The sequence below is a fragment of the Dermacentor albipictus genome, chromosome 1 (genome assembly GCF_038994185.2).
Source record: "Dermacentor albipictus isolate Rhodes 1998 colony chromosome 1, USDA_Dalb.pri_finalv2, whole genome shotgun sequence".
Taxonomy (NCBI): Eukaryota; Metazoa; Arthropoda; class Arachnida; order Ixodida; family Ixodidae; genus Dermacentor; species Dermacentor albipictus.
Genome location: NC_091821.1, coordinates 314,706,855 through 314,734,707, shown reverse-complemented (window position 1 = coordinate 314,734,707; position 27,853 = coordinate 314,706,855). Strand labels below are relative to the sequence as shown.

At 45.9% G+C, this 27,853-nt stretch overlaps 1 protein-coding gene across 1 annotated transcript; it reads right to left on the bottom strand.

The window, feature by feature from the left end:
• Window positions 1-13: 13 nt before the first annotated feature.
• LOC135904516 (mucin-2-like) lies at window positions 14-26,744 on the bottom strand. The gene is made up of 7 exons (XM_065435320.2): window positions 26,494-26,744; window positions 24,303-24,327; window positions 15,181-16,964; window positions 11,157-11,251; window positions 8,191-8,486; window positions 6,035-6,180; window positions 14-1,006 (listed from the first exon to the last, which is right to left on the bottom strand). The coding sequence occupies exons 1-7, from the start codon at window positions 26,587-26,589 to the stop codon at window positions 755-757; spliced, it is 2,694 nt and encodes an 897-aa protein (XP_065291392.1). The 5' UTR covers window positions 26,590-26,744; the 3' UTR covers window positions 14-754.
• Between the last annotated feature and the right edge of the window lie 1,109 nt (window positions 26,745-27,853).

Here is a 27,853-nt window from a genome sequence, read left to right as displayed (position 1 = left end):
GCATACACCAACGTTCGAAAACAATAAAATATTTATTATTCATATCACATGTTGTTCAAGGAACACCCGGTTACGACTCGCTCCAAAACGACTGCTTTATCTTCACTGTTACGCATGGTATCAGTCTATTTTCTTTCGTTCTTCAAGCATGGCATTTCGATTATTTTTCATAATAAGCTGGTTATCTGTAAATGATATGGCTATTTTTCAGAGGTCACGCATTGTCGCCGTGTTCCTTTGTAACAAGGTCGCTTATATTACGTGGCAACTCTTGCTCTCCATCTCACGAGACAAGGCATATACTTTGTTCAGGAGCCAGCACCTCTAACAATCGTCATTCACTGTCCGCCAGGCTGCGTATTTCGTAACTATACAGACATTTCGTAGAAAAGCTTTGCATTAGCGTTCGCACTGGCGACCGAAGCGCGAAGCTCGTTATTACTGCTGCTGCGATTGACTGCGCCGTGGTTGGTGTGCCCGAAACCGCGAGCTTTGTTACTGGACAGGCAGATTCATATTTACAAGGAATCAATCCCGCTTGCGCGTGGCACCGGGTCCCAGCCGATGGCGTGACGGCCCGTTTTGCACACACGCTGCAGTCTCTTTGGGCGTGCATCGAAGGGGCCGTCACTACGTGTAGCCGTGGGCGACGTCTGCGATTGCTTTCCTTTCTATTTCATAAATTTTATCCCCCACGGTGTCGTGCTATATTTTCTCGCAGAATGGTTTGTAGACTAAAGAGAGCTAAAGACGTTCACGGGGACGTGGAGTCGTCCTTTTTCTCTCTCATGCTCTTCGAAGGCAAAGCCACGGGCTTGTAGGAGGATGAGCCGAAGCAGAGGAGGCCGTCGGTGACTTGGCAGATCCAGTTCAAGTAGCTCTGCACGCGAGTGTAAGTACCATAGTATCCGGGCTCGGCGCACTTCACGCCGAACGACACGACGCCCAACGTGTACCAGCGATCATCAGCCTTGGACCGCCACATGAGCGAGCCTCCGGAGTCACCCTGCGCAGAGAAAAATTGGAGGACGCGTTCCCGTCGACCCGCCAAGGGGTGTAAGACAATGGGCTACGGCGCAGCGACTACGCGCCCCGCATCGGACGCGGTGAGCGTCGAGCAACGCAGCGTTCGGCAAGCAACGAAATGTGCGCCTCAGCAAGCGACGCACGCCTGAGCCTTAGAAACAGCTCGTTTCTAAGGCAACACCGCATTCACTAGAGGCGCTTTTGTACCGCTTTGAAGCATCGAGCTCGCGCTTTTGTACCGCTTTGAAGCATCGAACTCGTGGCTCATTGTAGCCAAGCTGGAAATAAAGAAAAAAAAACTCGTGGCTCAGTGGCAGCGTCTCCGTCTCACACTCCGGAGACCCTGGTTTGATTCCCACCCAGCCCATCTTGCAAGTTGTTTTTTATTCATGAAGTGCCTGCTGGGATTTATCACTCACGGCCAACGCCGCCGACGCCGACATCGACACCGACGCCGACGACATCGGCTTTTCTGCGACACGAGCTCCTTAACGCTGTCGCGTTAAAACGGGTAGTCACATGGCTTGTCCTCGTGCGTGCCCCCGGGGCGCTGCATGAAATCTGCCATTTACTCTTGGGCAGCTGTCCTCTCTCATAACACCAACGTCATAAGCGTTATGACACCTTTGTGTGCTTTGACGCGCCACGACTACAAACAGAGTGCTCTGATTGGATAGTCCGAGGCTAAAACCAATTTAATAAATAGAAAAAGGAAACCTTTAAATTGTTTTTATATTTTACAATTAACAATGATGTTCCTATTACTTTTAGTTTTAGGCAAAGAACACGTTGACATATAGCGTCCCATTGAAACACGAACACATTTTCGCGCATGTAGAATTGGGGCCGTATAACGTAAAACTATTCCAATTTGTTTTGATTCCGACTTCGTGACGTCAACTTTACCTAACCGGCGACGCACGCATGAGGCAGTGGCTCGCAGCGTTGTTAGAACAGGTGAATGAAACGCTCTGCTCATTTGCAGGAGGTAGCTTTTGTTCGCTTTAAAGCGAACAGCATTGCCTTACTTGACAGGTTTTTCTTATATAATTGGCTGACCAAGGCGAAGGACATGAAGAAGAGGAGAGCGTTTCGGTGGAGCTGTGTTAGGGCAGTGAAAGTAGATAACCGGATGAGGAGGGCGGTGCCAGCATATGCGATTGGCCCGCTTCTTCTTGCTCAGCTTTCGGTGTCTGGTAGAAAATCGCGGCTGTGTGCAACAGAAGGCGTAAAAATGCAACTATAATGGATCCTTAGCGAAGAAACTTGGTGGAGCAATGTCGTGTACGTACTAAAAGGGGCTCGACAACGTTATCATCATCATCACCAGCCTGGTTACGCCCACTGCAGGGCAAAGGCCTCTCCCATACTTCTCCAACTACCCCGGTCATGTACTAATTGTGGCCATGTTGTCCATGCAAACTTCTTAATCTCATCCGCCCACCTCACTTTCTGCCGCCCCCTGCTACGCTTCGCTTCCCTTGGAATACAGTTCGTAACCCTTAATGACCATCGGTTATCTTCCCTCCTCATTACATGTCCTGCCCATACCCATTTCCTTTTCTCGATTTCAACTAAGATGTCAATAACTCGCGTTTGTTCCCTCACCCAGTCTGCTCTTTTATTATCCCTTAACGTTACACCTATCATTCTTCGTTCCATAGCTCGTTGCGTCGTCCTCAATTTAAGTAGAACCCTCTTAGTAAGACTCCAGGTTTCTGCCCCATACCTGAGTACTGATAAGACGCAGCTGTTATACACTTTTCTCTTGAGGGATAATGGCAACCTGCTGTTCATTATCTGAGAATGCCCGCCGACCGCACCCCAGCCCATTCTTATTCTTCTGATTATTTCAGTCTCATGATCAGGATCCGCCGTCACTACCTGCCCTAAGTAGATGTATTCCCTTACCACTTCCAGTGCCTCACTACCTATCGTAAACTGCTGTTCTCTTCCGAGACTGTTAAACATTACTTTAGTTTTCTGCAGGTTAATTTTTAGACCCACCGTTCTGCTTTGCCTTTCCGGATCAGTGAGCATGCATTGCAATTGGTCCCCTGAGTTACTAAGCAAGGCAATATCATCAGCGAATCGCAAGTTACTAAGGTTTTCTCCATTAACTCTTATCCCCAATTCTTCCCAATCCAGGTCTCTGAATACCTCCTGTAAACACGCTGTGAATAGCATTGAAGAGATCGTATGTCCCTGCCTGACTCCTTTCTTTATTGGGATTTTGTTGCTTTCTTTATGGAGCACTACGATGGCTATGGAGCCGCTATAGATATCTTTCAGTATTTTTACGTACGGCTCGTCTACACCCTGATTGCGTAATGCGTCCATGACTGCTGAGGTTTCGACAGAATCAAACGCTTTCTCGTAATCAATGAAAGCTATATATAACGGTTGGTTATATTCCGCACATTTCTCTATCACCTGATTGATAGTGTGGATATGGTCTATTGTTGAGTAGCCTTTACGGAATCCTGCCTGGTCCTTTGGTTGACAGAAGTCTAAGGTGTCCCTGATTCTATTTACGATTACTTTAGCAAATACTTTGTAGGCAACGGACACTAAGCTGATCGCTCTATAATTTTTCAAGTCTTTGGCGTCCCCTTTCTTATGGATTAGGTTTATATTACCGTTCATCCAAGATTCCGGTACGCTAGAGGTCATGAGGCATTGCGTATACAGGGTGGCCAGTTCTTCTAGGACAATTTGCCCGCCATCCTTCAACAAATCTGCTGTTACCTGATCCTCCCCAGCTGCCTTCCCCATTTGCATAGCTCCCAAGCCTTTCTTTACTTCTTCAGGCGTTACTTGTGGGATTTGAAATTCGTCTAGACTATTCTATCTTCCATTATCGTCGTGGGTGCCACTGGTACTGTATAAATATCTATAGAACTCCTCAGCCACTTGAACTATCTCATCCATATTAGTAATGATAATGCCGGATTTGTCTATTAACGGATACATCTGATTCTTGCCAATTCCTAGTTTCTTCTTCACTGCTTTTAGGCTTGCTCCGTTCCTGAGAGCATGTTAAATTCTATCCATATTATACTTCCTTATGTCAGCTGTCTTACGCTTGTTGATTAACTTGGGAAGTTCTGCCAGTTCTATCCTAGCTGTAGGGTTAGAGGCTTTCATACATTGGCGTTTCTTGATGAGATCTTTTGTCTCCTGCGATAGCTTACTGGTATCCTGTCTAACGGAGTTTCTACCGACTTCTATTGCACACTCCTTAATGATGCCCGTAAGATTGGCGTTCATTGTTTCAACACTAAGGTCCTCTTCCTAAGTTAAAGCCGAATACCTGTTCTGTAGCTTGATCCGGAATTCCTCTATTTTCCCTCTTACCACTAACTCATTGATCGGCTTCTTATGTACCAGTTTCTTCCGTTCCCTCCTCAAGTATAGGCTAATTCGAGTTCCTACCATTCTATGGTCACTGCAGCGCACCTTGCCGAGCACGTCCACATCTTGTATGATGCCAGGGTTAGCGCACAGTATAAGGTCCATTTGATTTCTAGTCTCGTCATTCGGGCTCCTCCACGTCCACTTTCGGCTATCCCGCTGGCGGAAGAAGGTATTCATTATCCGCATATTATTCTGTTCTGCAAAGTCCACTAATAACTCTCCCCTACTATTCCTGGTGCCTATGCTTCTTGCCTACCTTGGCATTGAAGTGGCCCATCAGTATAGTGTATTTTGTTTTGACTTTACCCATCGCCGATTCCACGTCTTCGTTGAGGCTTTCGACTTCCTGGTCATCATGACTGGATGTAGGGGCGCAGACCTGTACGACCTTCAATTTGTACCTCTTATTAGGTTTCACAACAAGACCTGCCACCCTCTCGTTAATGCTATAGAATTCCTGTATGTTACCAGCTATATTCTTTTTAATCAGGAATCCAACTCCTAAGTTCTCGTCTCTCCGCTAAGCCATGGTAGCACAGGACGTGCCCGCTTTTGAGCACTGTATGTGCTTCATTTATCCTAACTTCACTCAGCCCTATTATATCCAATTTACTGCCCTCTAATTCCTCCAATAGCACTGCTAGACTCGCCTCACTAGATAACGTCCGAGTGTTAAACGTTGCCAGGTTCAGATTCCAATGGCGGCCTGTCCAGATCCAGGGATTCTTAGCACCCTCTGCTGCGTCACAGGTCTGACCGCCGCCGTGGTCATTTGCTTCGGAGCTGCTGGGGCCTGAGGGCCGGGGTTTGATTGTTGTATTCATATAGGAGGTTGTGGCCAATCCTGCTCTGGTGAGGGAGTGCGTTACCGGCTCTGGTCACCGGGATCAGGCCGCACTCCAGGCCTGTTTATGCAATTTTATGAACACGTGCATTTTTTTTTCAGTCCGGTGGAAAATTGCGCGGCACTGGGATTCGAACCCAGGTCCTCTTACACGCGAGGCGGATGCTCTACATCTACGCCACCGCTGCAGCGTTATACTGCGTCATACAACGTTATACTGCTGCGTAAAATGTTTTGTTATACGCAAATAAGTGCATTCTCCTTGTTGCAGCTCCGATTAGTCAGTGCCAGAGTTATCGGCGGGCAGGCATCTTCTATTCACATCGAAATGTGGTGGTCTCCGGCCATTCCGAAAATATTTCAGTTTTGTTCGGCATATTAATGCTTCTTTACTGCGCACACATCACTTTGACGCGGTGAGCTTTCGTGGTTTTGTGACTTTGCGTGATAGACAGGTGAAGTAGGCACAGCCCGAAAAGTTTTGACAATTACGGAGAGTTGATGGTTAGAAAAGTGTAGAAGCGGAAAGAATGATTTTTTCTTTTGTTCGGTCTAATCATGCGTAATCATAGTGTATACGCCAAATCAAATGAAGAGCTTTGATGGTTTTCCTGGCATCGCGTGACAGGCAAGAGAAGTAGAGGTGGCCTGAAAAAGTGTTGACCAATCGTGGAAGGCTGATTGCAGACATGGAATAGAAACAGTTTAGAATAGCTTAACGGTATGAGTGCCCCTAGACAACATTACCTGACAGGCGTCCTTTGTGCCATTGATGTCACCGGCGCAGATCATCTCGTCCCGAATTTTAAGTACGTCCTTGAATATTTCCGAGCATGCGTTGTTGGACACAATAGGCAACCATACTTCCCGAAGTTGCTTACTGCTTTCGCCACCTAAGAAAGCAGGAAATAAAATGAAAATATGTGCATTGCTCATGTGCATTTAATGCAAAGCTAAACGTGCCAGCATCGCTGCACATGTAGCTGCCTGCAGAGGGTGCACCATGCGGGTACACACGTGCGCGTATACCCGGCCGCAAAATTTATTGGAACATATACTCGCGGCTACCATACTCACACACGGGACGTCATAGTTGAGTATTCACACACACACACACACACACACACACACACACACACACACACACACACACACACACACACACACACACACACACACACACACACACACACACACACACACACACACACACACACACACACACACACACACACACACACACACACACACACACGCACAGCCACACGCACACGCACACACGCACACGCACACGCGCACACGCACACGCACACGCGCACACACACACACGCACACGCACACGCGCACACACACACACGCACACGCACACACACACGCACACGCACACACACACACACACACACACACACTCACACACACACGCACGCACACGGCATGCCAATTTCATACTTGATATTTCCTGTCACTCGAGAGTATACTTGGCCATCCTGTAAATCTGATTTTTGTTCCCTTGTGTATTTTAAGGAAATGCGGAAAATTTTAGAGGCGATACACAGACAAATTTAGAAATGTGTGCCGATTTTGAGGTGAAAGGAAAGTTGCTAAAGCCTCGTTTTCGGCCTGCTTAGAGGTGTTACGTGAAACGCTTAAAAAGGTTTGCCGCTTCCCTGGCGGGACCAAAAAGGGCAGAAGCTTCATATTCAGAGATATTGGGGCTGCTGTATGGGTGTGTACGTGGTAAATGTTCTAGCTACTGATCTACTGTCAGATATACTAACGATGACGAAGCAACGGGCATTGAGATGAACTTTGTTGAAACAGTAATGTTAGCTTATAATTTATTCATTTTCATAATACAAGGAAGTCTGTTTCTGAATGCCTATGTTACTCTCCGAGCTGTGGGCGTTTGCCGAGAATTGCTTCTCCTCAATCAGGAGCTTTGTCGGGAGAAGCCCGCCTCTATAGTTCTTCTCACAAATGCGACAGTCTGAACACTGGAAGCGTACAATATGTATGCCGGGGATGTTTCTATAGTAAGGATATAGCCATTGTTATGTGCGGATGAATGAATGAATGAATGGACCAGGCCGATCTCGAACGTTGCCCTCTTGGTTTGGTTCTAATACTGCTGTCTAACTGATGCGCTGCAATCACGTCGAACGTATTATCGACATGAGTTTCATCGAAGATTTCTTTGCCTGCAGTGCAGTGCAACGCCCATAATATTCCAGACTTCATTTCATTCATCATTCCATAAGACTTAATTTGCCGCGCAAAGCATCGCAGTACATCTATGTACCATGCGGTGCTTGTCCGGTGTTGGCCCCGTGTTCGATTCTGACCCAGACTCAATTGTAAAAGCCATTCATTTACTTTGTTTACAGGGTTTCCCTGAGAAATTTGTCATCAATCCGAGCATTTTTTGACGTGCTTTTTCTTCTTCTTCTTTGAGCTGTCCACCATTTTTGGTGCCATCGCTTGATCCCGCCGGATTTTTTGTCTCATGGGACATATAATGCTTTCGCATTAAAAAGCATGACTTAGGACGTGCTTGAATCCAATTGGGCTTTAAAGGCACTTGGAGAACACGACGTATATTGCGACTTATTCAGTACAAAGAATTAAACCTAATAGTAATATTTCGTTGGTCACGCTTTATTTTTGTCGCCGTTTTACACGTATATAAGAAAACCGCAAATGCATAGCTTGCGGCAATGACGTTTGCAGTGCCTCAAATGCCTGTTTTATGGGGAACAGTGAGCTTAATGAAAATAAATATATTTGTTCACACTTTGCGTTATTACTCAGGCCCAACCATGTTCGTTTCGCATCACCTATAGTCTCGTCGCTTTGCTCAATTATGGGCCCTTGAAAAGAAGGGTAACCGCAAAGGGCCCTCTCACCGTATTTGGTTCGTCCCCAGCCGGCGACGACGCCGTCCGTACCGATGATGTCCTTTGGCGTGATGCTTGTGCTGGTGGCCTCCGGTATGCAGATAGGCGTCACTGGGTAGCCGCCACTCTGCAACGGCTTGCTCATTTTCAGTATGGAGATGTCGTCACCGTGGACGATGTCTTTGAACAGCGGGTTCTGGTGGATGGCCGCCACGTCGACCAGGTGGTCCTGCTGCTCAGTCAACACTCGGTCGGGATCGATCTCGCTCAACCCGAAGCTAACGCGTAGGTCATGTGCCACCTTGCTGGAAGAAGAATGGGTAGGGCACGAGAGAGATAAATGCGAGATATTTGTTTTAAAATGACTCCTCCTTGCGGTTCTTATGTAGCTATCTATCTATATCTATCTATCTAGACGGCCGATCACGCACATCTCAGATGACAGATCTATACGGCCAATCACGCACATTGTCCCATCTTTAATCTCCCCCATCCCTCTCCCATGTGTAGGGTAGCAAACCGGTTAAGCCATACTGGTTAACCTCCCTACCTTTCCTTCTCCACTTTTTCCTTCCTTCCTTCCTTGTCAGAAGGCTCATGAAGGCGTCCACTATTAGACTGAAGGTGAAAAATTATGAAACACTCTAAAACAAGCTTTCGCGGATCGCGGAAATGAGTAAGGGATGGTGATATGCAATATATTTATTTTGTTTATTTTATTTATTGAGTACCTGCATCGCCTTAGAAGGCATTACAGCAGGGGGGTACATACATATCTACATCAGTTGACACTCATTTCAACACACAAAGCGTGGTAAAACGTTTCATTACATTGTGTACCAACAATATTTGACGGGAGTGCATTCCACTCCCTCGTGGTCCTGTAAAAAAATTCATAACGCAAGGTGTCACCCTTAAAAGGAAATTCATGGAGTTTCAAGGCATGGTCTCTTCTACGGTAAATGTACGATGGTAATTTATATTTGTTCCTGTCAATACCCATTTTAGAATAGTAAACACTGTGAAAAAATTTGAGTCTGAGGCACTTTCTTCTATCCTTTAGATCTTGCCAATGAAGTCCGCGCTTGCCTTCGGTAATACTGGGGCTTTTGTCGTAATTACCAAGAACGAATCGAACCACCCTATTGTGAATGTTTTCAAGTAAATCGACTGACACGTATAAGGATCCCAGCAAATACAAGCGTACTCAAGTACCGAACGTACGTGAGTAAAATACAGCTTTTCTTTCAATTTACCAGGTAATTGGTCAAAATTTCGATGTAGGAAGCCCAACTTTCGTGCCGCCTTCTTTCTTGCCTCCTGTACATGCCTGTTCCACCTTAAATCCGAGGTGAACCAAACTCCCAAGTATTTACATTCCGTAACCCTGCTTAGAGTAACGCTATTTAATTTGTACTCGTATGTCTTGTATGAATGTTTCCTTGTAAAGGTGATGTTTAAACATTTTGAAACGTTAAGTGACATTTCCCATTTCGCACACCAAGTTGAAAGTTTGTCTAAATCACTCTTAAGCGCATAAAAATCGGAATCACGATCAATAACTCTATATACTACGCAGTCGTCTGCAAACATCCTGAAAGATGACGTAATACCACTAGTGATATCATTTATATATAATAAAAATAAGAGGGGCCCCACCACAGAGCCTTGGGGTACTCCAGAGATCACTGCAGCAGATGCCATTGAGAACCACAGACTGTTGTCTATATGAAAGATATTCAGATATCCATGCAATTACCTTTTTTTGCAACTTGTAGGCGTGTAATTTGCTAATAAGTAGGTCGTGAGTCACAACGTCAAATGCTTTACGAAAATCTAGAAAGATGCAATCAATTATCTGCCTTTTGTCTATTGCTTGAGCCAAATCGTTAGTGAATTCTACAAGCTGCGTAGTACAAGAAAAACCCTGCTGAAATCTATGTTGGTTTGCATTTAGTAGATTATATTTAACTAGATGTGACATAATACAAATATATATAACGTGTTCCATTATTTTACATGTAATACTAGTCAAAGACACCGGTCTGTATGTATGTATGTATGTATGTATGTATGTATGTATGTATGTATGTATGTATGTATGTATGTATGTATGTATGTATGTATGTATGTATGTATGTATGTATGTATGTATGTATGTATGTATGTATGTATGTATGTATGTATGTATGTATGTATGTATGTATGTATGGGTGTGTGTGTGTGTATGTATGTATGTATGTATGTATGTATGTATGTATGTATGTATGTATGTATGTATGTATGTATGTATGTATGTATGTATGTATGTATGTATGTATGTATGTATGTATGTATGTATGTATGTATGTGTGTGTGGGTGTGTGTGTATGTATGTATGTATGTATGTATGTATGTATGTATGTATGTATGTATGTATGTATGTATGTATGTGTGAAAGAATAGAACCACGTAGGAAAAATAAAGGGATCTTACTGACGTTTTAGCCGGGGTCCGGCCGAAATGTCAGTAAAATTCTGGTATTTTTCCTACATGTTTCCTTTCGTTGAACTGTTTCCGTACGGGATCCAGAAACAGGGTTTGTATACACAAAGAGTGTAAATTCGCTATAACCATTGCAAGACAGGTGCTTGTCATTTGTCATAGAAAATTATCAACGAAGACTACTGGCCGTTGACATCCATTACGAACGAAAATTGAGTTATTCGAAAATCCAAGGGCCGGTGTCAGAATACAATGTGTTGGTAATGGCCATTTCTCATTTCCCGGGGTCTTGGCTGTCACATCGCTGCCTATCTTCAGCGGCCGGAACATGCGACTTGCTATGCGTTCTAACGTATAGGTGGTTGGTTCACACGCAGTTCCTGCATGTACATTAAGACGGCTGCGTGAATCGAGGCCCTCTCGGTGGTCCAGGGCGCTTACTCAGAAGCGAAGCAGCTGCACAAAGTCTCGACGCAAAGCGGCCGTCTTACTTGCGTGTGCAGTGGCCCGCCGTCAAGACGAAGAGCCAGGACACGATGACTCCCCCGCAGTACGGCCGGTTTCCGTACCTCATAAAAATGCCGACCTGCGGATTGTAATGGCAAATAACAAAGTACGTGTAAAGCTATAAGAGAAGGCTGCATTTTTTATTGACAAAAATATTCATCGAGATCGCGCCAGCAAATGACACCGCCTGTTTCGTCCTCTCGTGGGCGAAAGTGAAGATGCAGCAAGAGTCAGCAAACAAGAGTCGAACATTAACGCGTTGCTCTCCAAGAACACGTAGTACGTGTACACACGCAACTATCTAAATTGTTGTGCACACTGACTAGCGGTCTGTATTTTTGCATCATGGTTCTGTCGCTCAGTTGTAGAGTGAAAACCAAATTTTCGGTTGTGGCTGAGCTCCTTGCATACCTCTGTCTCTCTCTCTCTCTCTGCTTAAAGGTCCACGTGCACAAGTATTAGAATACAGGACATCAACAGGGTCAGTATATAGTTTTCATGGCGTGCTGCATTCGCATGCACATTCACAATCAACGGGGGGATGTTGTAAGCCCCGTTCACGAATTGTCATAGGTGTACACTGTGGTCGTCTCGTTCTCATGCCGTGCTATCACGAGCGGCGGGCGCCTCCGAATGGCAACAAATGAAGAAACGCTATAGTATGCCATTGAAATTTTGAGACCCTGGATTCTGGAGCTCGTATTAAAGAAAAAGTGTTTGCGCCAGAAATACTTGTAGGTTCCAGGCTATCGTTCTATTGGACTTATTAAGAATAGCGGCCGATCAATGGCAAACAGCTCTTACGAGCGAAAAGCTTTGTGAATTGAGCCCTAGATGTATACCAATGACAAATGAATGGCGTAAAACGACACCAATCTTCCGGAAATCTACGAACATACAGAAACTATTAGTTGCATGCGCATGACGTCTGTTTCTTACTTTTGTATTGGGAAACGACCGCTGTTCTTCAGAAGCGCTCTTCGATTACCTACCAAATATTTCATAATTGTCGTTGTTGGACACGCATGTGCTCAATAATATTGTTTAAGTCTATGGATTCAGATACAGCCTGATCAGATCTTGATCGACGTCGTGGTCAGGCTTAATGCCCTCCTGTGTGTCGTCGCGATTAAAATTTGGGATTTCAAGAATGACAATTTGATATAGAAAATGTTTTGCGTTAACCGTGGCTAGCTACAAATCGATGGTAGGTAAATGAATTTCTGGTCTGCTCCATGATTATACTTACTGAAGGAGTCGGTGCGCAAACAACTTAACTTTAGATTATTATTGTTGTGCGGCAAGGATACACCCAAAAGGGTGTTGTTTGTTTAAGAGTGTACACTCTTGAAGAAATGCACCCCCTTTGGTATGTCTATTTGCCACGCAACAATAATCGTCATCTGTCTTGCTTGCGTCTCCTTTCTTGAAAACGCTCAGCTCGCTACTTTCCAGTTGAAAATGCTCTGTCAAGCTGTTACACTGTAAACGAAAATAAACCCAGCTGAGAGTTTTTAAGAGGTGATGTGCCCTAAAACCTCCCCTCCTCAAATATTTACTCCGATGTATGGGAGCAAAACAGCGCCATTCCCTCGTTTCACTCCGCTGGCTAGCTGCCGGAGTATTAAGGCGACATGACGCGATTTTACTCCGCTTAAAAATTTTGTTCTCCCGTGAAACTCCGACAGGGAGTTTTGAAAAACTCCCCTCCGCCGATACAGGTTAGTCACGTGGCTCTTCCCATGAGGCTGTGCGCCTCGCCAGCGACCGGGCGCGTTCGGCGGAGCGGGCAGTGCTCATGGCTGACGGTTTGTTTACGTCTGTGAAGTGTCGTTCCGTGACAGCGTTTCGTCAATTTGTTTCCCGTATCTCCTTCCAGAAAGTGTTATAGGCATGCCTGAAGCTCACTGTATCTCAGCTTCAAGTACATTAGCTGTGATCACTTTGCTGACAACGATGATTGCAAGAACCACGTTTTCAAGTGCGGAAAAAGGCTTAGGTATACCTCGAAGCTGCTCACTGGCTCGTGATGTCGGCTCACGTTCTGGCTGTGTTTCCGTGCTGCGTCACCCTGTCTTGTGTTCTTCAGTACGTGAAATGCCACTTCTATGTCCTTTTGAGTACATGCTGACAACGTCCGGTGTAATGTTTGTAAGGACCGCGTAGCAATGGCAACAGCAGCCACTGTTCGAGCGACGACATCCGTGCTAGTCGCGCATGAATGGCGTAACCCAAGTTCGTTGCGGTGCTGTGTTGCCAGTGAGAAAGACCGGAGTGCAAGCAACTGTTTTTATTTATCTGTGAACGGATATCCTCGCCCGAAGAAAAACGGTAGGACATGAGTATATATGTGTGCTTAAAATAAAGCTTCTTATTGAGCGATGTGAATCGAATTGTTATCGCGCATATAGGTTTTGGTCACGTCGTTGCTTCCGATATTGCGTTAACATTACGCTCTATCCGAGACACTGATTTAGACGCATGCCTGCTGGCTACGAGTTTAGGGGTTCACTCGACAGATCAGCGATGTAGCTCCTTTTCGCAACCGAGACAGATTGCTTGTACTCAGAGCAAGTAGTGCGGTGTATAAAATGTATGTCTGCGCATTTTTCGGTGTTACGTCGGCTGCTGCGGGTCATGCTCACACGTAATAATTTCTTGCTACGCTACCACTATATCGAAAAAATGTAATTTTGCTATGCAGCACATGCACTTACATTTTTCTAGCTTACTGTAACTAACGCACTACTTTTTGGCCGCGAACGCCGGCAGTGTGCGAAGTCGCTTCAGCACTCACAGAATGGCATAGTATTGAAAAATAACGCCATTAACTTTTTTTATCTCACTATTTTGAATTAACAGTTTTGTGTTGATTAAGGTATTCTGTTAGTTTCAAAGAGGCAGATCTGGTATGAACGAGCATGTGAGTCGTAATGCTGAAAACAGCACAGCTGCTCCCTTGGCGGTTTCGAGGCACACAGTATCTTGGCTATATATACTGGCACCGTTGCATCTTGAGTATCGCGTGTGCGTGGGATGTCTTTCAAATTTCTGCATTGGGCGTTTCTGGAATGTTTATGTATGTCATGATATATGTGCTTTCATTGACTTGTTTCATCGAATTTGACGCGGTCTCGTGTGCATATTTCGAAATTTGACCAGCAGCCTCTGCATGTAAACATGTTCGCGCAAACTGACGCGATGCCTCTTTTTATACTCCCGTTGCACCTCGAAAAAACTCCGTCAATTGCAAAGCAAAAAATAAAAAAAGACAGAAAAAAACCTCCCATAATTCCACGCAAGAATTCCGCTCGTGCGGAGTAAAAATTCTACTCCGATCATACGGAGCATAATAAACTCCGAACCGGGGGGTCGCTAGAGGACAAGCAGTATACTCCCACCTCGGAGTTATTTCCGTTTACAGTGTAACGCGCATGCCGTTCGTGACTTGTAAGTGCCGGGCTCTCAGCGTCAAAGAAAAAAAATGCGGACAAGACAGATGACGATTATTGTGAGGCAAGATACTACCCAAAGGGTGTAATTTTGTTTATGAGTGTATGGCAGTTTTGAAATAGAAAGGCATGGAAGGGTGTAGCTTATGCTTTCGTATAAGCATTCCAACTGTCACAAGTCGAACAATACGATTACATTGCTCCTCTATAGTAGCGATAGAACAAAACGAACTTTAATTGGTGCGTTGGGACACTGTCGCAGTTGATAAATGCCGACAGTGTGTCGCACCTGTCGACGCTGCCATTCATATTGTGACACGCTGACGAAGAAGATGTTGTCAGCTTGGTCGGAAGAAGACGACGCTCTGGACTTCGCGCGCTGTCTACCATCTTGTCAGCCGCTACGATTATTGTAAATATCCTGTAAATATACGTCTGACTGTTTTTAACCCCGTAACAATATCATCTATGTGATGTTGCTTTGTGAAGTGAGTCTACTTCGATAGAGCAGAAAGTTTTCACACCGCGAAACGCGGAGACTTGAAATATCACTCACCGTCCATGGATAACGCTCGAGCGTTGTGACTTTGCCTCCTACAATTCGCCGCATTCGTTCATGGGGTATACCGCAGTGCTTGGTGACGTAAGTTCGCATGTACTTGTTTGTAAACTGCTTCTTGAGGCGAGTACGTTTTCTTTTCGGCTTTTTTCCTGTGTCTGAGCTTGGCTTAAAGGTAGAGTGCGTGTCAAAACCCACGATGCCATCCCCGGTAGTGACGTTAGCGTTTACGATGGGAACAACTTCAATTATAACGCTGGCTCCGCCTTCCACGATTGGGCTGCCTTGTGGAACTACGATGGCTCCTTCTACAATGGCGGCAAGATTAGGCGGAGGGGGTGTAGTAGACGTTGCTGGCTTCGGGCTGGTCACCACGACGACGTCAACGATAATGCCTGAGTCTTCAGTTGAACTCGTTATGGTGGTCAGCTCGTCACTAACTGCCTTTGTCACCTGAACACTTGGGCGTTCCGTGGTGCTCGTCATAGTGGTCACCTCGTCATTGACCGACTTAGTTACCTGAACACTTGGACTTTCAGTGGTGCTCTGCGTGGTGGTCTGAACGCTCGGGCGTTCAGTAGTGCTTTCCATGGTAGTCTTTTCACCGCTGACTGCTTCTGTCACGTGCACGCTTGGACTTTCAGTGGTGCTTTCCATGTTGGTCACCTGGAGTTCGGAGGATTCAGTGGTGGTCTGCATGGTTGTAACATGACTGCTGACTACTTTGGTCACCTGGACGCCTGGGTGTTTAGTAGTGCTTTTCACGGTGGTTACCTCGCCGCTGACAGCCTCTGTGACATGGACGCTTGGATATTGAGAGGTGTTTTTCATGGTGGTCGCCTCCCCGCCAACCACCTTTGTCACGTGCGCGCTTGGGCGTTCAGTGGTGCTTCCTATGGTAGCAACTTCACTGTCGGTGGTTACGGCCCCCTGGACGCTGGGGTGTTCAGTGGCACTCTTTGTGGTGGACAACTGAGCGCTGACTGCTTTGGTCACCTGGACGCTTGGGGATTCAGTTGTGCTCTGCATAATGGTCACCTCACCACCGATTGTCTCGGTTCCCTGAACACTTAGGTGTTTAGTGGTGTTCTTCGTGGTGGTTACCCGAATGTCTGGGCTTTTTGTGGTGTTCTTAATGGTGGTCACCTGAGTGACTGGACGTTCAGTGGTGGTCCTTACGGTGGTCTCCTGAGTGGCTGGGCGTTCAGTGGTGCTCTTCACAGTGGTTCTCCAAACGTCTGAGCTTTCTGTGGTGCTCTTTATGGTGGTCACCTGAACGACTGGGCGTTCAGTGGTGGTTTTTACGGGAGCCACCTGAGTGACTGGGCGTTCAGTGGTGCTCTTCATGGTGGTTACCGGAACGTCTGGGCTTTTTGTGATGCTCTTCATGGTGGTCACCTGAACGACTGGACGTTCAGTGGTGGTTTTCATGGTGGTCACATTGCCACTGGCCTCCTGGGTCACAGGCACACCTGGGCGTTCAGTGGTGCTCTTCATGGTGGTTACCGGAACGTCTGGGGTTTCTGTGGTACTCTTCATGGTAGTGATCTGAACGACTGGACGTTCAGTGGTGGTCTTTACTGTGGTCACATTGCCACTCGCCGCCTGGTTCACAGGGACGCTTGGGCCTCCAGTAGTGCTCCTCATGGTCTCCGGTTCTTCGCTGACAATACTGGTCACTTGAACGCTTGAATGTTCAGCGGGGCTTTGCGTGGTGGTCACATCTTCGCTGGTCGTCTTGGTCAGCGGGTCCTTGTCGTCCTTGGGGGCTGTTGTCGTTTCTGTTAAGACAAATATGGGAGTTATGACCCGGTGCTCTACATGTTGTCGAAAGCGCCATAGCACACCTAACACACAAAAGTGTGTTAGGTGTGCTATGCTATGTGCACACAAAAGTGTGTTAGGTGTGCTACATACCCTCAAAAAGGAGGGTATGTCGCTATTGGAAAGTGGGGAAACAATGTACATTTCTCCGAACCAGCTTGCTTAGAGGAACTATTTTAATGCTATTAATGGCGTTTAAGTGTAGACCATTACGTGAGTCTACTACACCTCTTCATTCTTGTTGAATACTTTAGTTATATAGAGAATGAGTTAATCACCAATGCATGCGAATGTATTGATGCTTGATAACTGCTTTTTTGTGTCTGTGCCTGACTGCATACATGGGAAGTTTGTTACAGCTGTACATGGCATTGTTCGTTGGTTTCCTGCGATACAGCCTGCCTGCAATATCCAACACCTGCAAGACTAACCTGCGTACGATTCAAAGTATTCAAGCCAAGCCCTTCAGATATGTCTTGGCTTACCACGCAGTGCATCAACGGCTGAAACCATTGCCCTTGCGCAGGATTACCCAATCACGACGCACATCGCCGTTGAGACAATGCGTACGCATCTCAGGCATTATGCTAGGACCCCTTCCCACCAATTGGCGAGCCCCACTGCTGCAAGGCCCTGCTCGACATTTAGCGGTATTGTCAGTGCACATCGTGCGTCGTTTACTTCAGGGTACGCACCTGCGGCCAAGCCAGCGTTTCCTCCGTGGTGTTTGAGCCATCCACAAGTACATATAATGATTCCAGGACTACAGAAGAAGACAGATATACCGGCCCCTGCTCTAAAACAGCTGAGCTTACTTCTTTTGCATGAGAAGTACAGCAACCACGTGCACATCTATACCAATGGATCGACTACGTCGTGCAGTTCTGCTGGTACCGTGGTTATACCAACGCGAGGAATGACACTGCGGTTCAAGACATCGCATGTCACGACCTCAGTGGCGGCAGAACTAACGGCCTTGCGTCGAGCACTGGAATTAATTGATTCTGAAAGACCTACAAAATGGGCAGTGTTCGGTGATTCAAAACCGGCATTACAGTGCACGCAGTCAGTTCTCCGACACGGATGCCATGACCAATTGACATACGAAGTCGCGAAACTTTGCCATCACGTCCAACAAAAAGGTCCCGAGGTCGTTTTTCAATGGGTACCTGGCCATTGTGGAATCAGTGGCAATGATTCCGCGGATAACGCTGCTCGCACAGTACATCAAGAAGAGCACAGCGTTCCAATTCCGCTTTCGAGGACAGACGCCGCAAGGCAGCTTCGACACCTGGCACGCAGTCTCACACTGACCGAGTGGAACTCGCCAAACTTACGACTTACACGACTGCATCGACTAAACCCCTCCCTGCAACTCCGACCTCCACTCGGACTTCCTCGACGTGAAGCTACGTTTCTCTGTCACCTTTGGTTAGGAGTTGCCTTCACAAAGGCATACTCTACATTAATTGGAATGACTGACAGTGCAGCATGCGAGGCCTGTGGTACTGAAGAAAACATCAACCACCTGCTGTGCCACTCTCCACGATACACCCCAGAGAGACAAGAACTTGCCAAAGCTTTTCAAAAACTGGACAATCGGCCGCTTTCTGTGCAGGTGCTGCTGGAACACCGTCCCCATCACCCGTCCCCATCGTCCATAACGCCGTCCCCATCGCCCATAAAGCGGTGAAGGCGCTTTTGTGCTTCTTAAGGACGACTGGCTTGTGCGACCATCTGTGACTATTAATGCAATTTCTGTAAGGCCACACACGTCAGCCAACTCACCGCAATTTCTTTCTTTCCTCCCTTTTCTCTCTCTCCCTGTTATCTTTGTTCCCCTTTCCTCATTCCCCCGGTGTAGAGTAGCCAACCGGACGTTATTCTGGTTAACCTCCCTGCCTTCTACTTATCTCTTTTCCTCCTTTTGGCATGCACCTTTAGAACAGTCAGGCAGCAGAATGCATTCTTTCAACCGTGACTGTTCACTTTTATTGAAGGTTCATAGTGTGGCTGACTTTGTTTAGGTGTAATGTGTATTGTCACGTCTCTGAGAAAGAAAGGTGAACGGGAATATAATGACCTGCATAAAGATAATGTGATGTCTCTATCTCGGTCTCATGTGGTGTAAGATGTGTTACTGATATTTTGGCACCGGTGTTTAAGTGGTAACTCAGGTGCGAGTATCAATGCGAGGTTGCAAATCATTTCGGGCCTTCGCAGAGAACGCCAGAAACCATCCCGGCGATTGTTCACAGATGTTGGCGATGAGAACGCAGCAGAGAAGCGGGCAGAGTCATTTAACGAAATTGGGCATATGGCTGAAAGGTGCGCAGTCACAATATCCGTTGTAGAAAGAGTGGTATTTAGAAGATGCGAAAATGGGCTTAAAATAGGAAACAACCAATGAAAAAGCGCCTTAGAGCTCTGATGATGTTTTGATACATGAACATTTTGTCAAACACAGAATGCCAAATGTGTATAAGAGGCTCTGAAGTGCTAGGACGCAGTTAACGGAGAGAATTGCAACCTTGTCGACAACTAGTGCGTTATTTACCGTGCAGCGTTGCAACGGCCTATCTCCAGGGCTTCAAGATATGCTCTAGGCATGCCTTTTGCTTTGTTTCTCGATCGTGTAGTTTTTAAGATCAGAATCCTCGCTGTGTCGCTTACCGTTCTATGTTGTCTTTATGCCTGTGATTCTTGAAGGAGTGAGCATACTTTTACATTCTGATTTTTGGTATAGTGCTGTTTAAGCTCTGAAGTAACCAATAATGCCCAGGTACGTACCCCCAATGTGGAATGTTGTGAGTTCGAATATCAGAGCCACCAGAAAACAGGTCAATTTCTGAAAATTGACAGACATGGCCTCAAGTCAGGTGCGCGGTGGTTATTCGTAGATTGAGTTGCGCGGCTGCTTGCGTTGAAGGGAAATTTCATTGGTCGAATGTACCCAATAACATTTCATTTAGTAGCGTATCTTGGTGCTTAGGGCTTTTCAGCCATGTAACTAGTCCACCCGCTGCGATGTTATCGGAAACGTAGTATAATAAATAAATAAATAAATAAATAAATAAATAAATAAATAAATAAATAAATAAATAAATAAATAACCATTCTGATTTGGCAATGTTATTGTGTCGTGCGGAGTCAAGAACCTGTTTTGTCAATAGACCAAACATTAAAAAAACGTCTCGCTGTATTTCACTCCATCTCTGACGCTGCGGTTGATGGCTTCGAGTATAGGAACTCGTGAAATTCGTTCTGTCTTCGCCATTAAATTACTTCTTATTGGTGTGCATTCAGTTGACAATGGACTGATGCATAAATCTGCTAAATTAAGAGATGTACAGTGTTCATGCATACTTTGGTGGTTCGAAAGCAACTCACTCCTAATTCTCCTAGTGCTTCGCATTTCTGCCGTTCGATGCATGATAAAAAAATAGTGGTCAGGCGGTAACAGCTTGATTTGCCGAGATCTTCAATTTACGTACATTAAATAAACATTCGGCTATGCTAGAAACTCGCAATTGGTGCGGATGTTTAATTAGTACGCGCAACTGCCTGGTGTGTCGCAGTGTTGATGTACTTTAACAGTATCACCTTTTACGATACTGAGTTAACAGTCCTATGCTGCTTTCCCGAATGCATTGTATGTAGACAATTGGTTTGGCAAGTAGCGTATTTGTTCTAAACGCAAGTGCTCACTGTTTCAGTACATACCCTTGAGACGACGGCTATAGAAACCGACACTCGACTCCTACACCGTCACGTGATGTTATGACCCTGTTGCGCTGGTTGTTTCTGTGATGTATAATGGCGAATCGTATGGCCACTTGAGGTCTGCCGAGTTTCGTTTATTCCCGCGTGATTCGAGGATCGTTGCTAGCAAAATTACTCTCTGTACAGACACTTAGTAAGATTTGCAGAACCGAGCGATCGCGCGACAAGACCGAGCGATCTGTTCATGCGACGGCTCGATCCGTCGCTCGAAGCCGTCGCTCGTCGCTGTCGCGCACAAAATCGCGCTCATGGTCCACCGGTTATGCAACCTACACATTATATGGCCTGCAAAGTTCCACTTCTTTCTCCGAATGTAGGTTAGTATATAGGCTATCCCCGTTTTCTCTCTTAGCGTTACGCCTAACATTTTTCGTTCCATCGCTTTTTTTACGGTCCTTAACCTGTTATCGAGATTTTTTGCCAGCCACAAAGTTTCGGTCCCATATGTTAGCATCGGTAGAGAGCAACACTTTTCAATGATAGTGGCAAGCTCCCAGTCAGGATCTGGCAATGCCTGCCGTATGCACTCCAACCCATTTTATTCTTCTGTAAATTTTCTTCTTTTGATCAGGGTGCCCTGGGAGTAATTGACCTAGATAAACGTACTCCTTTGCCAGCTCTAGATGCTGACTAGCGATTCTGAACTCCTGTTCAATTGCCAAAATACTGATCATTATCTTAGTCGTCGGCATCTTCAACCACACTTTTACACTTTCTCTGCTAGGGTCCTCAATCATTTGTTGTAATTCACAATTAAAATGGCATCAGTGAAATCAATGAATGCGCAGAGCCCCCTCGAATGTTTTCTTCATCCGTCATGGCAATTTTCCGATTAGATGAAGGGTGCACGCGTGCTCCGCTCATTGCATCTGGTGATAAATGGAACCTTATAATATCAACATACAATCTTTCGGGACTTCTTGATTAATTTGGATTATTTGCTCTGAGAAGATGTGAACTCATTTCTGGTGCTTGATTGCTAAAATTAGTGTGCGGCCGCAATGGGATCCTAGCACTCTATAAAACAAGAGACTGTGCGGAGAAAATGGTGAAGCTTGAGGTACATAATCAGCTTGGTCGTATGCGAATAAGGGAAGCTTTATCACTTGTATTTGTTAATGTAAACGTACACTGTACTCCAGCTTAAGCTTCAGCACGCGTTATCGGGCGATGCGCATTCAAGATGTTATTTATGTTTCCAATCATTCCTCGTAAACAAAGTGGCATTAATATCAAGGGCCAAGCTTAATTAGTCGCGTTGCGTTGCCCAGGTGCGTATGTTACCTGCGTTGTGAACGAATCAGTGACGGGCCTCTTGTGCCTGATATCTGCATTCATGGCATTGTTGTTAATAAGATCGAGTCGATTATTATGACTGTTTAGTTTCTTCCATTTGCGCGTCTATCGCGCGAATGCACTCGCGTCGTAACCGCCTGTCTTTCGGAAACTCATTATGCGGAATATCAGGGCGGACCTTTTATTTTGTCCCCTTCGCGGACTTACGCTCGACTTCTTCCATGTTCATTTCTCGACACTCTTTTATTCCCATTGCCCTTCCCCGTGCAGTGCTGTTGAGGTGACCTTTTAAGCGAGAGATAGTTACGGTACTGCACTTATCTCTTCTTTTCTCTTGCTGAAATCACTTACTACTACTACTACTTCTCAGCTTGTACTCAGAGTCCTGAACGAAGTTACATATCTTTAACGGAGTCGAAAGCGTCAAGAACAAATACTCCTCTTTTCGACACGTCTTAGTATTTAGATGTTCTGGGAGACTCGGAGCTTTCCGAATGCACGCGTCCCTTGTTGTCTAAGAAGACAGGCGCATTGTAAAAACTAAAATCAGATTAAAAGTTGTCGGCCTGTAGAATTAAGTATTAGCGGCGGCTGTCTCGCTGGTGTTCTAGCACCGTAGATGCTTTGAGAATTAATTACAAGGCCGAACGCTCGCATTTGTTTCCATCGGACACCGGCACTCCGTGCACCCTTCAGTTCACCTATGTATATGTGTTTCTTAAGTCATGTTGCGTGACCGCCTGCTCACGGCAACCACAAATAGGCAGTCTCTCCATCCGAATATCCCTCGGTACGTGCATCCTTTGGAGCAATACATTGTCTTTGCAGTGCATCTCGTATGACAGTGGCGTGGTGACTTGGGTAGTTTTGCCGCAACCCAAATCCGTAGTACTGTTTTTACCGAGAACGTTATACTTCACCCATAGCACTGGGTGATTCATATATTAGTGTCCGGCGTGCAAGAAGTGTCAGTGTATAGTTTCCCGAAAATGAAATCAGATTACTGCTGCACACGTGGAGTTACATTGTCTTCTCCATCGATGATGGAGTGATTGCCACGGTTCATGTTGCGCTACGAAATGCTTGTAGAACCTGACGAACTGTTTACGCAGTGATGCCTCATCGAAGGGTCGCGTGGTAACGCGACCCCTAATGTAAATAACTATACGCTGCTGCGGCCACGTTTCATTTCTGTCTGTCTGCCAGCACGTACGGTCGTAAAAGATCGGGTCATTTGGTTCCGTCTCGCCGCTCCACAACCACCCGGATCACCGCGATCTTTGTTTCACAGAACCCATAAAAACACTGCAATATGCAAAATTTTCGATGCTTGCATAAACAGTAATGTAAATAACTATCTTCGTACTACCGGTAAGCTTAATATAACAAAAGATCAAAATAACAGCCTGGTAATGAAAAAGAAGCAACCACACATTGTTATTGCAGAGCGAGATCTGATGTGTACAAAACCGTTTGAACCATGTGCGCTGGCTTTTCTTGTTGTAGTTTCGAGGCCACTTGTAAAGTGGCCTTGAAAAAGGCAAGGCCACTTGTCGAAATGGTGGCCCCTGTTCTTACCTTTTTTCGTTTTGCTCATCATCTTCAATTATCATCTCCCGCTTTGCCTGTGTTTTCTCTCAATCTCGATCTCTCAATTTAATGCAGTTTATCATCACTTAAATAAGCATTTCTCGAAATTTATTTCACACTGATTCATAGCATTTATGTCTTGTCTCCAGGAGGAGTTTGAAATGCCAGCGAATAACATTTTCCAGACAGGACGATATTATCTACGGGAAGGGGCACATTGTCCTTAGCCACGCCTTTTCCAGTCTGACGTTGCAAGGAACTGCCTTTTTAGATGGCATCGCGAACTTTGTTTCTGTCTTTTTTTTTGCTCAGTGCACGCACAAGGATGTTACACGCTTTCTCGCAAGCAGATTAAAAAAATAAAAACGCCAACGTTGGACAAGCTCCATGTAAGGCGCATAAGTTCAACGCTCTTCATGACGCATACTCTTTCGGTTGGTACATGTATATCTTTTGGTGCATATACGCCATGTCTCGTACAAAGCAAAGGTGAGAGTGAAAGCAGAGCAACGAAAAGTGCTACGTGTGCTTTACAAAAACGTGCTCTGGGTAGAAGTGTTTGCGCGCGAACTATGCCAGCTATTTTACCGAGCCTAGGTGAAGAAAAATAAACGAAATATGCTTACCAACTTGTAACGCAGGATATACGATCTGAAAACGAACGGTGAATGGGGATGTTAGCGAAGCGCCAACATGTTGCGAAATATAATCTTTCGTAAGTCGAGGTTACAAACAAGCCAGGAAGAGGGAAGCGAGATGCGAGAATCAAAGTGCAAACGCCGTGGCTACGACTTAGGAAGACAGCCATGCAAACGTGTAAAGTAGCAAACGAGGGACAAGAACATCTGCGGCTTTCGGGCTTGACAGAAATAATCTGATACGTACTCTCGTCGTGGACCAGCAACAACAATCAACCACAACACTCAGTGAGACAAGACTTATCATTCTGCGGACAGCGCTAGGATAATGTTTTATTTTAGCTGTGTTTTTGTCTACAAAAATAATACCTGTGCAGTGTGCCATGCGTAAACTTATATTGTGACGCTGTCGATAGAAGTTACAAGTAGTGCTTACTAGTGCACTCAAAATTTGCTTGGAACATATATTTCACATTTGTCGAAAGCCCGTCCTGTTTTCATGGAAGGGAAGTCGCGATTGGACGGGAGCAGCGTCGTTTACTTCGTTTAGTTACTCTTTATCTCTTTCACCTGGTTATGTTGCGATATGTTCGCGCATAAGAATAACGGATGAAAAACAAGAATAACAACAATGACCCATATTAGGTGATTAACCAATTTAACTATACCTACACCTCAACGAACAGCGTAGCTAATAGAGTAGTCAACCCTTAAAAACAAGAAGTGTAGTTGTCAACACATTTAAAGAATAACGAAGCGTGCGTTCTAACCAGGTGCAGCGCGTTGCCATCGATTGCGCGGGCGCTCAGACATCAGCAAGCAGGTGTTCAAATTGAAACACGAACGACAATCAAGTTTCATGTATTTTTCTTCCCTCATCGTCAGATTACTCGGCTACATTTTGGTGACGGCTTAGTGTATCTGCTTGCCAAATCATAATTTGTTATAACACAGATTTTTATCGTCCTTATAGTGTAACTTCATGCGCCCACAGGAAGCATTGCTCAAGAGATGCGATTGTAGTGCACTATTTACATATGTTTAAACGTGAACTGAAAGATCAAGTCCGAACGTATCTTACGCATGAGTAGCTGAGCCTGCGATGTGACACTTTCGCGGAGCCTGTTGAAAGACATGCGGCATCTGTAAAGCTACGTTCCTGGGCGCTAATGGCGCAAGTGTCACCGACACAGTACCTAATGTATAATAAACCGTGATACATGCTTATTTTTCACGTTTAAATCTGTTGCGTTATCATCTTCAGATAACCTTTTCCTTTCTTTTTTTCCATAAACAAAATCATATATCGTGGGTTACATGAATGTCTCGTTAATCATAGTTCTCGTCTTGAAACGACACTGCGTGGCGGACAACTAATTCCTAACTGATTCTTAGCTGAATCACAATAAGATAGGGACGTGTCAAAAAGCTAGTACCAATGACTGGAGAAGAAAAGTCCGATTCCTAAGCCGTAAATATTGCTTTGCTTGCAAATATTGAGGAAGGTGTTTCGGCGCACGTTGCACGTGTTGAAGGCCCACCGGGAGGTTTCAGCCTTGCACACATGGCCAAAGGCACAACTTGTGCCATTTGCTGTACACAGTGCTCCAAAACATACGCAATGAACAGTATTTGTTGAGTGGAAGCACGTTTGGAAGTGACAATACGGCAGGTTTCCTATTTTTAAACAGGTAACAGCTGCAGCTACTCCGTCCAAGTACACGCAAAAGTTCATGCATTCCCAATCTGGCTACGGAGCATGCTCAGTGACTTTATCCTGCACAGCGCCTTCAAGTCACTTCCGAGCCTGTGATGACCATAGCCTGTGCCTATTACCATTTTTGAAGGAGCGAGACTCTTCAATGGAGAGGGGAGGTAATCGTCGACATACGCGCCTACCGCGATGCCCATGGTGATAAAAATGACATATGATCCGACCAGCAGGGGAGCAAGCAAAAGCTGAAAGAACACGCAAGCACTCGCATTCACTTGCAGGTACAGCTTTCTGGCTGAGGCCTCTTTACCGAGCTAAAGTAAAAGTTATTTCGTGGCACGTGCTTTGCTGAGAAGTTGGCTTAAGCGTCATAAGCCACTCCGCAAACCAGCTCCTGCCGCTTCTAGTTAGGCGATGACAGAGCACTCGGGGCACCGTACGGAACTTCGAAGAAAGCTCACTCACAGAAGCCGCATTGGTTGCCTCGAGTAGGATCAGAATCCATGCCAGTCGGTGGAGGAGTGGCAGCTTGTGCCGGAAGGGCCGTGTGCCCGCTGTCATAGCCCGCCCGCGCTGGTCAGTGGTGTCCGGCGGAGAGCGGCCGCCATGATGGCACACGACGTCGCCGCTAAAGCAGCCACAGAGCGTTGCTCGTCAAGTCGTGGCGACTGCGGCGGCCTTTGGCGTTGAACTCTCGCCTGACGTCAGGCTCGGGAAAAGGCCTGCTCATGTTACAGCTGCGCAAGGGCGGAGCGAGCCGTCGTTCCCTCGACATTGGCCGCGAAGGGGCGGCAGCTGCGATCTCGCGTCGCGAAGACTCCGGCGCCGCCAGGCCACGGGCCCGCGTCGCCTGATAGATGGCCGCATTGTTCGTGCTCTATACCGTTCGCCTTGTTTTCGTGGAAGAAGAAAAAAAAAACGAGAGAAAGCGAATGTCGATTCGCACGCGAGCAGAGATCGGCGGCGGTCTGTCAAGACGGCCCGCCGCTGCTCGCACGTGGCGTTCTCGAAGAGGGAGCGTTTCCTTGGAGTAAACCGAGTTTTCTTCGCTCAAGCTCGTGCCTCTTGTTTTAGCTTGACTTGGAGGACTGCACTGCTGGTAGAGTAGGTTCACTGATGCCCTCATTTTCGCAAGGAAGGGTGGCAACGAAGCACGGTGCCTCACTTTGACGACGGGTTGACGTCGCAGCGTCTCTGCTACTCGTGACAGTGAACCCGTGTATAGTTTGCGACGTCGAATAGCGCTCACGAGAAGTGTGGCCACGCGTAAGTTTCTTTCGTCACGTCTGCACCAGAACCAGTCTTGTTCCATTCCAAAGGAAGCGACTTAAAAAATTTGATCCTGGATTTTTACGTGCGAAAGCCACAATATAATTATGAGGCATTTTTAACCCCAGTCGTTCTTTGACATTCACCCAATGCACGGTACACATTTTCTTTTCTTTCTTTCTTTCTTTCTTTCTTTCTTTCTTTCTTTCTTTCTTTCTTTCTTTCTTTCTTTCTTTCTTTCTTTCTTTCTTTCTTTCTTTTTTCTTTCTTTCTTTCTTTCTTTTGCATTTTGTCCCCATCGAAATGCGGCCACCGCAGCTGTGATTTGAGCCCGCGGCCTCAGGCTTAGCAGCGCAGCGCCAGAGCCACTACGCCACCACGACGGAGGAGGGGGACACCTCATGCATTGTAACGTTTTCTAAAAAGATTATATTTCTCACCGCGCAAGCTCTCGGAAGGTCTAGGTATACAACGTAATGCTTCCTTAACTTATCGCCCAGAGAAGTATTATCTAGATGAGAAACTGTCGAAGCAGGTTGATATTTAGGGGCGTACT

Coding starts and splice junctions, on each gene's coding strand:
- LOC135904516 (XM_065435320.2), bottom strand. CDS start 26,589: ATGACAGCGGGCACACGGCCCTTCCGGCACAAGCTGCCACTCCTCCAC. Junction 24,328..26,493: donor AGGCAACCAATGCGGCTTCT/GTGAGTGAGCTT, acceptor GTTCGTTTTCAG/ATCGTATATCCTGCGTTACA. Junction 11,252..15,180: donor TCGAGCGTTATCCATGGACG/GTGAGTGATATT, acceptor TACAATCCGCAG/GTCGGCATTTTTATGAGGTA.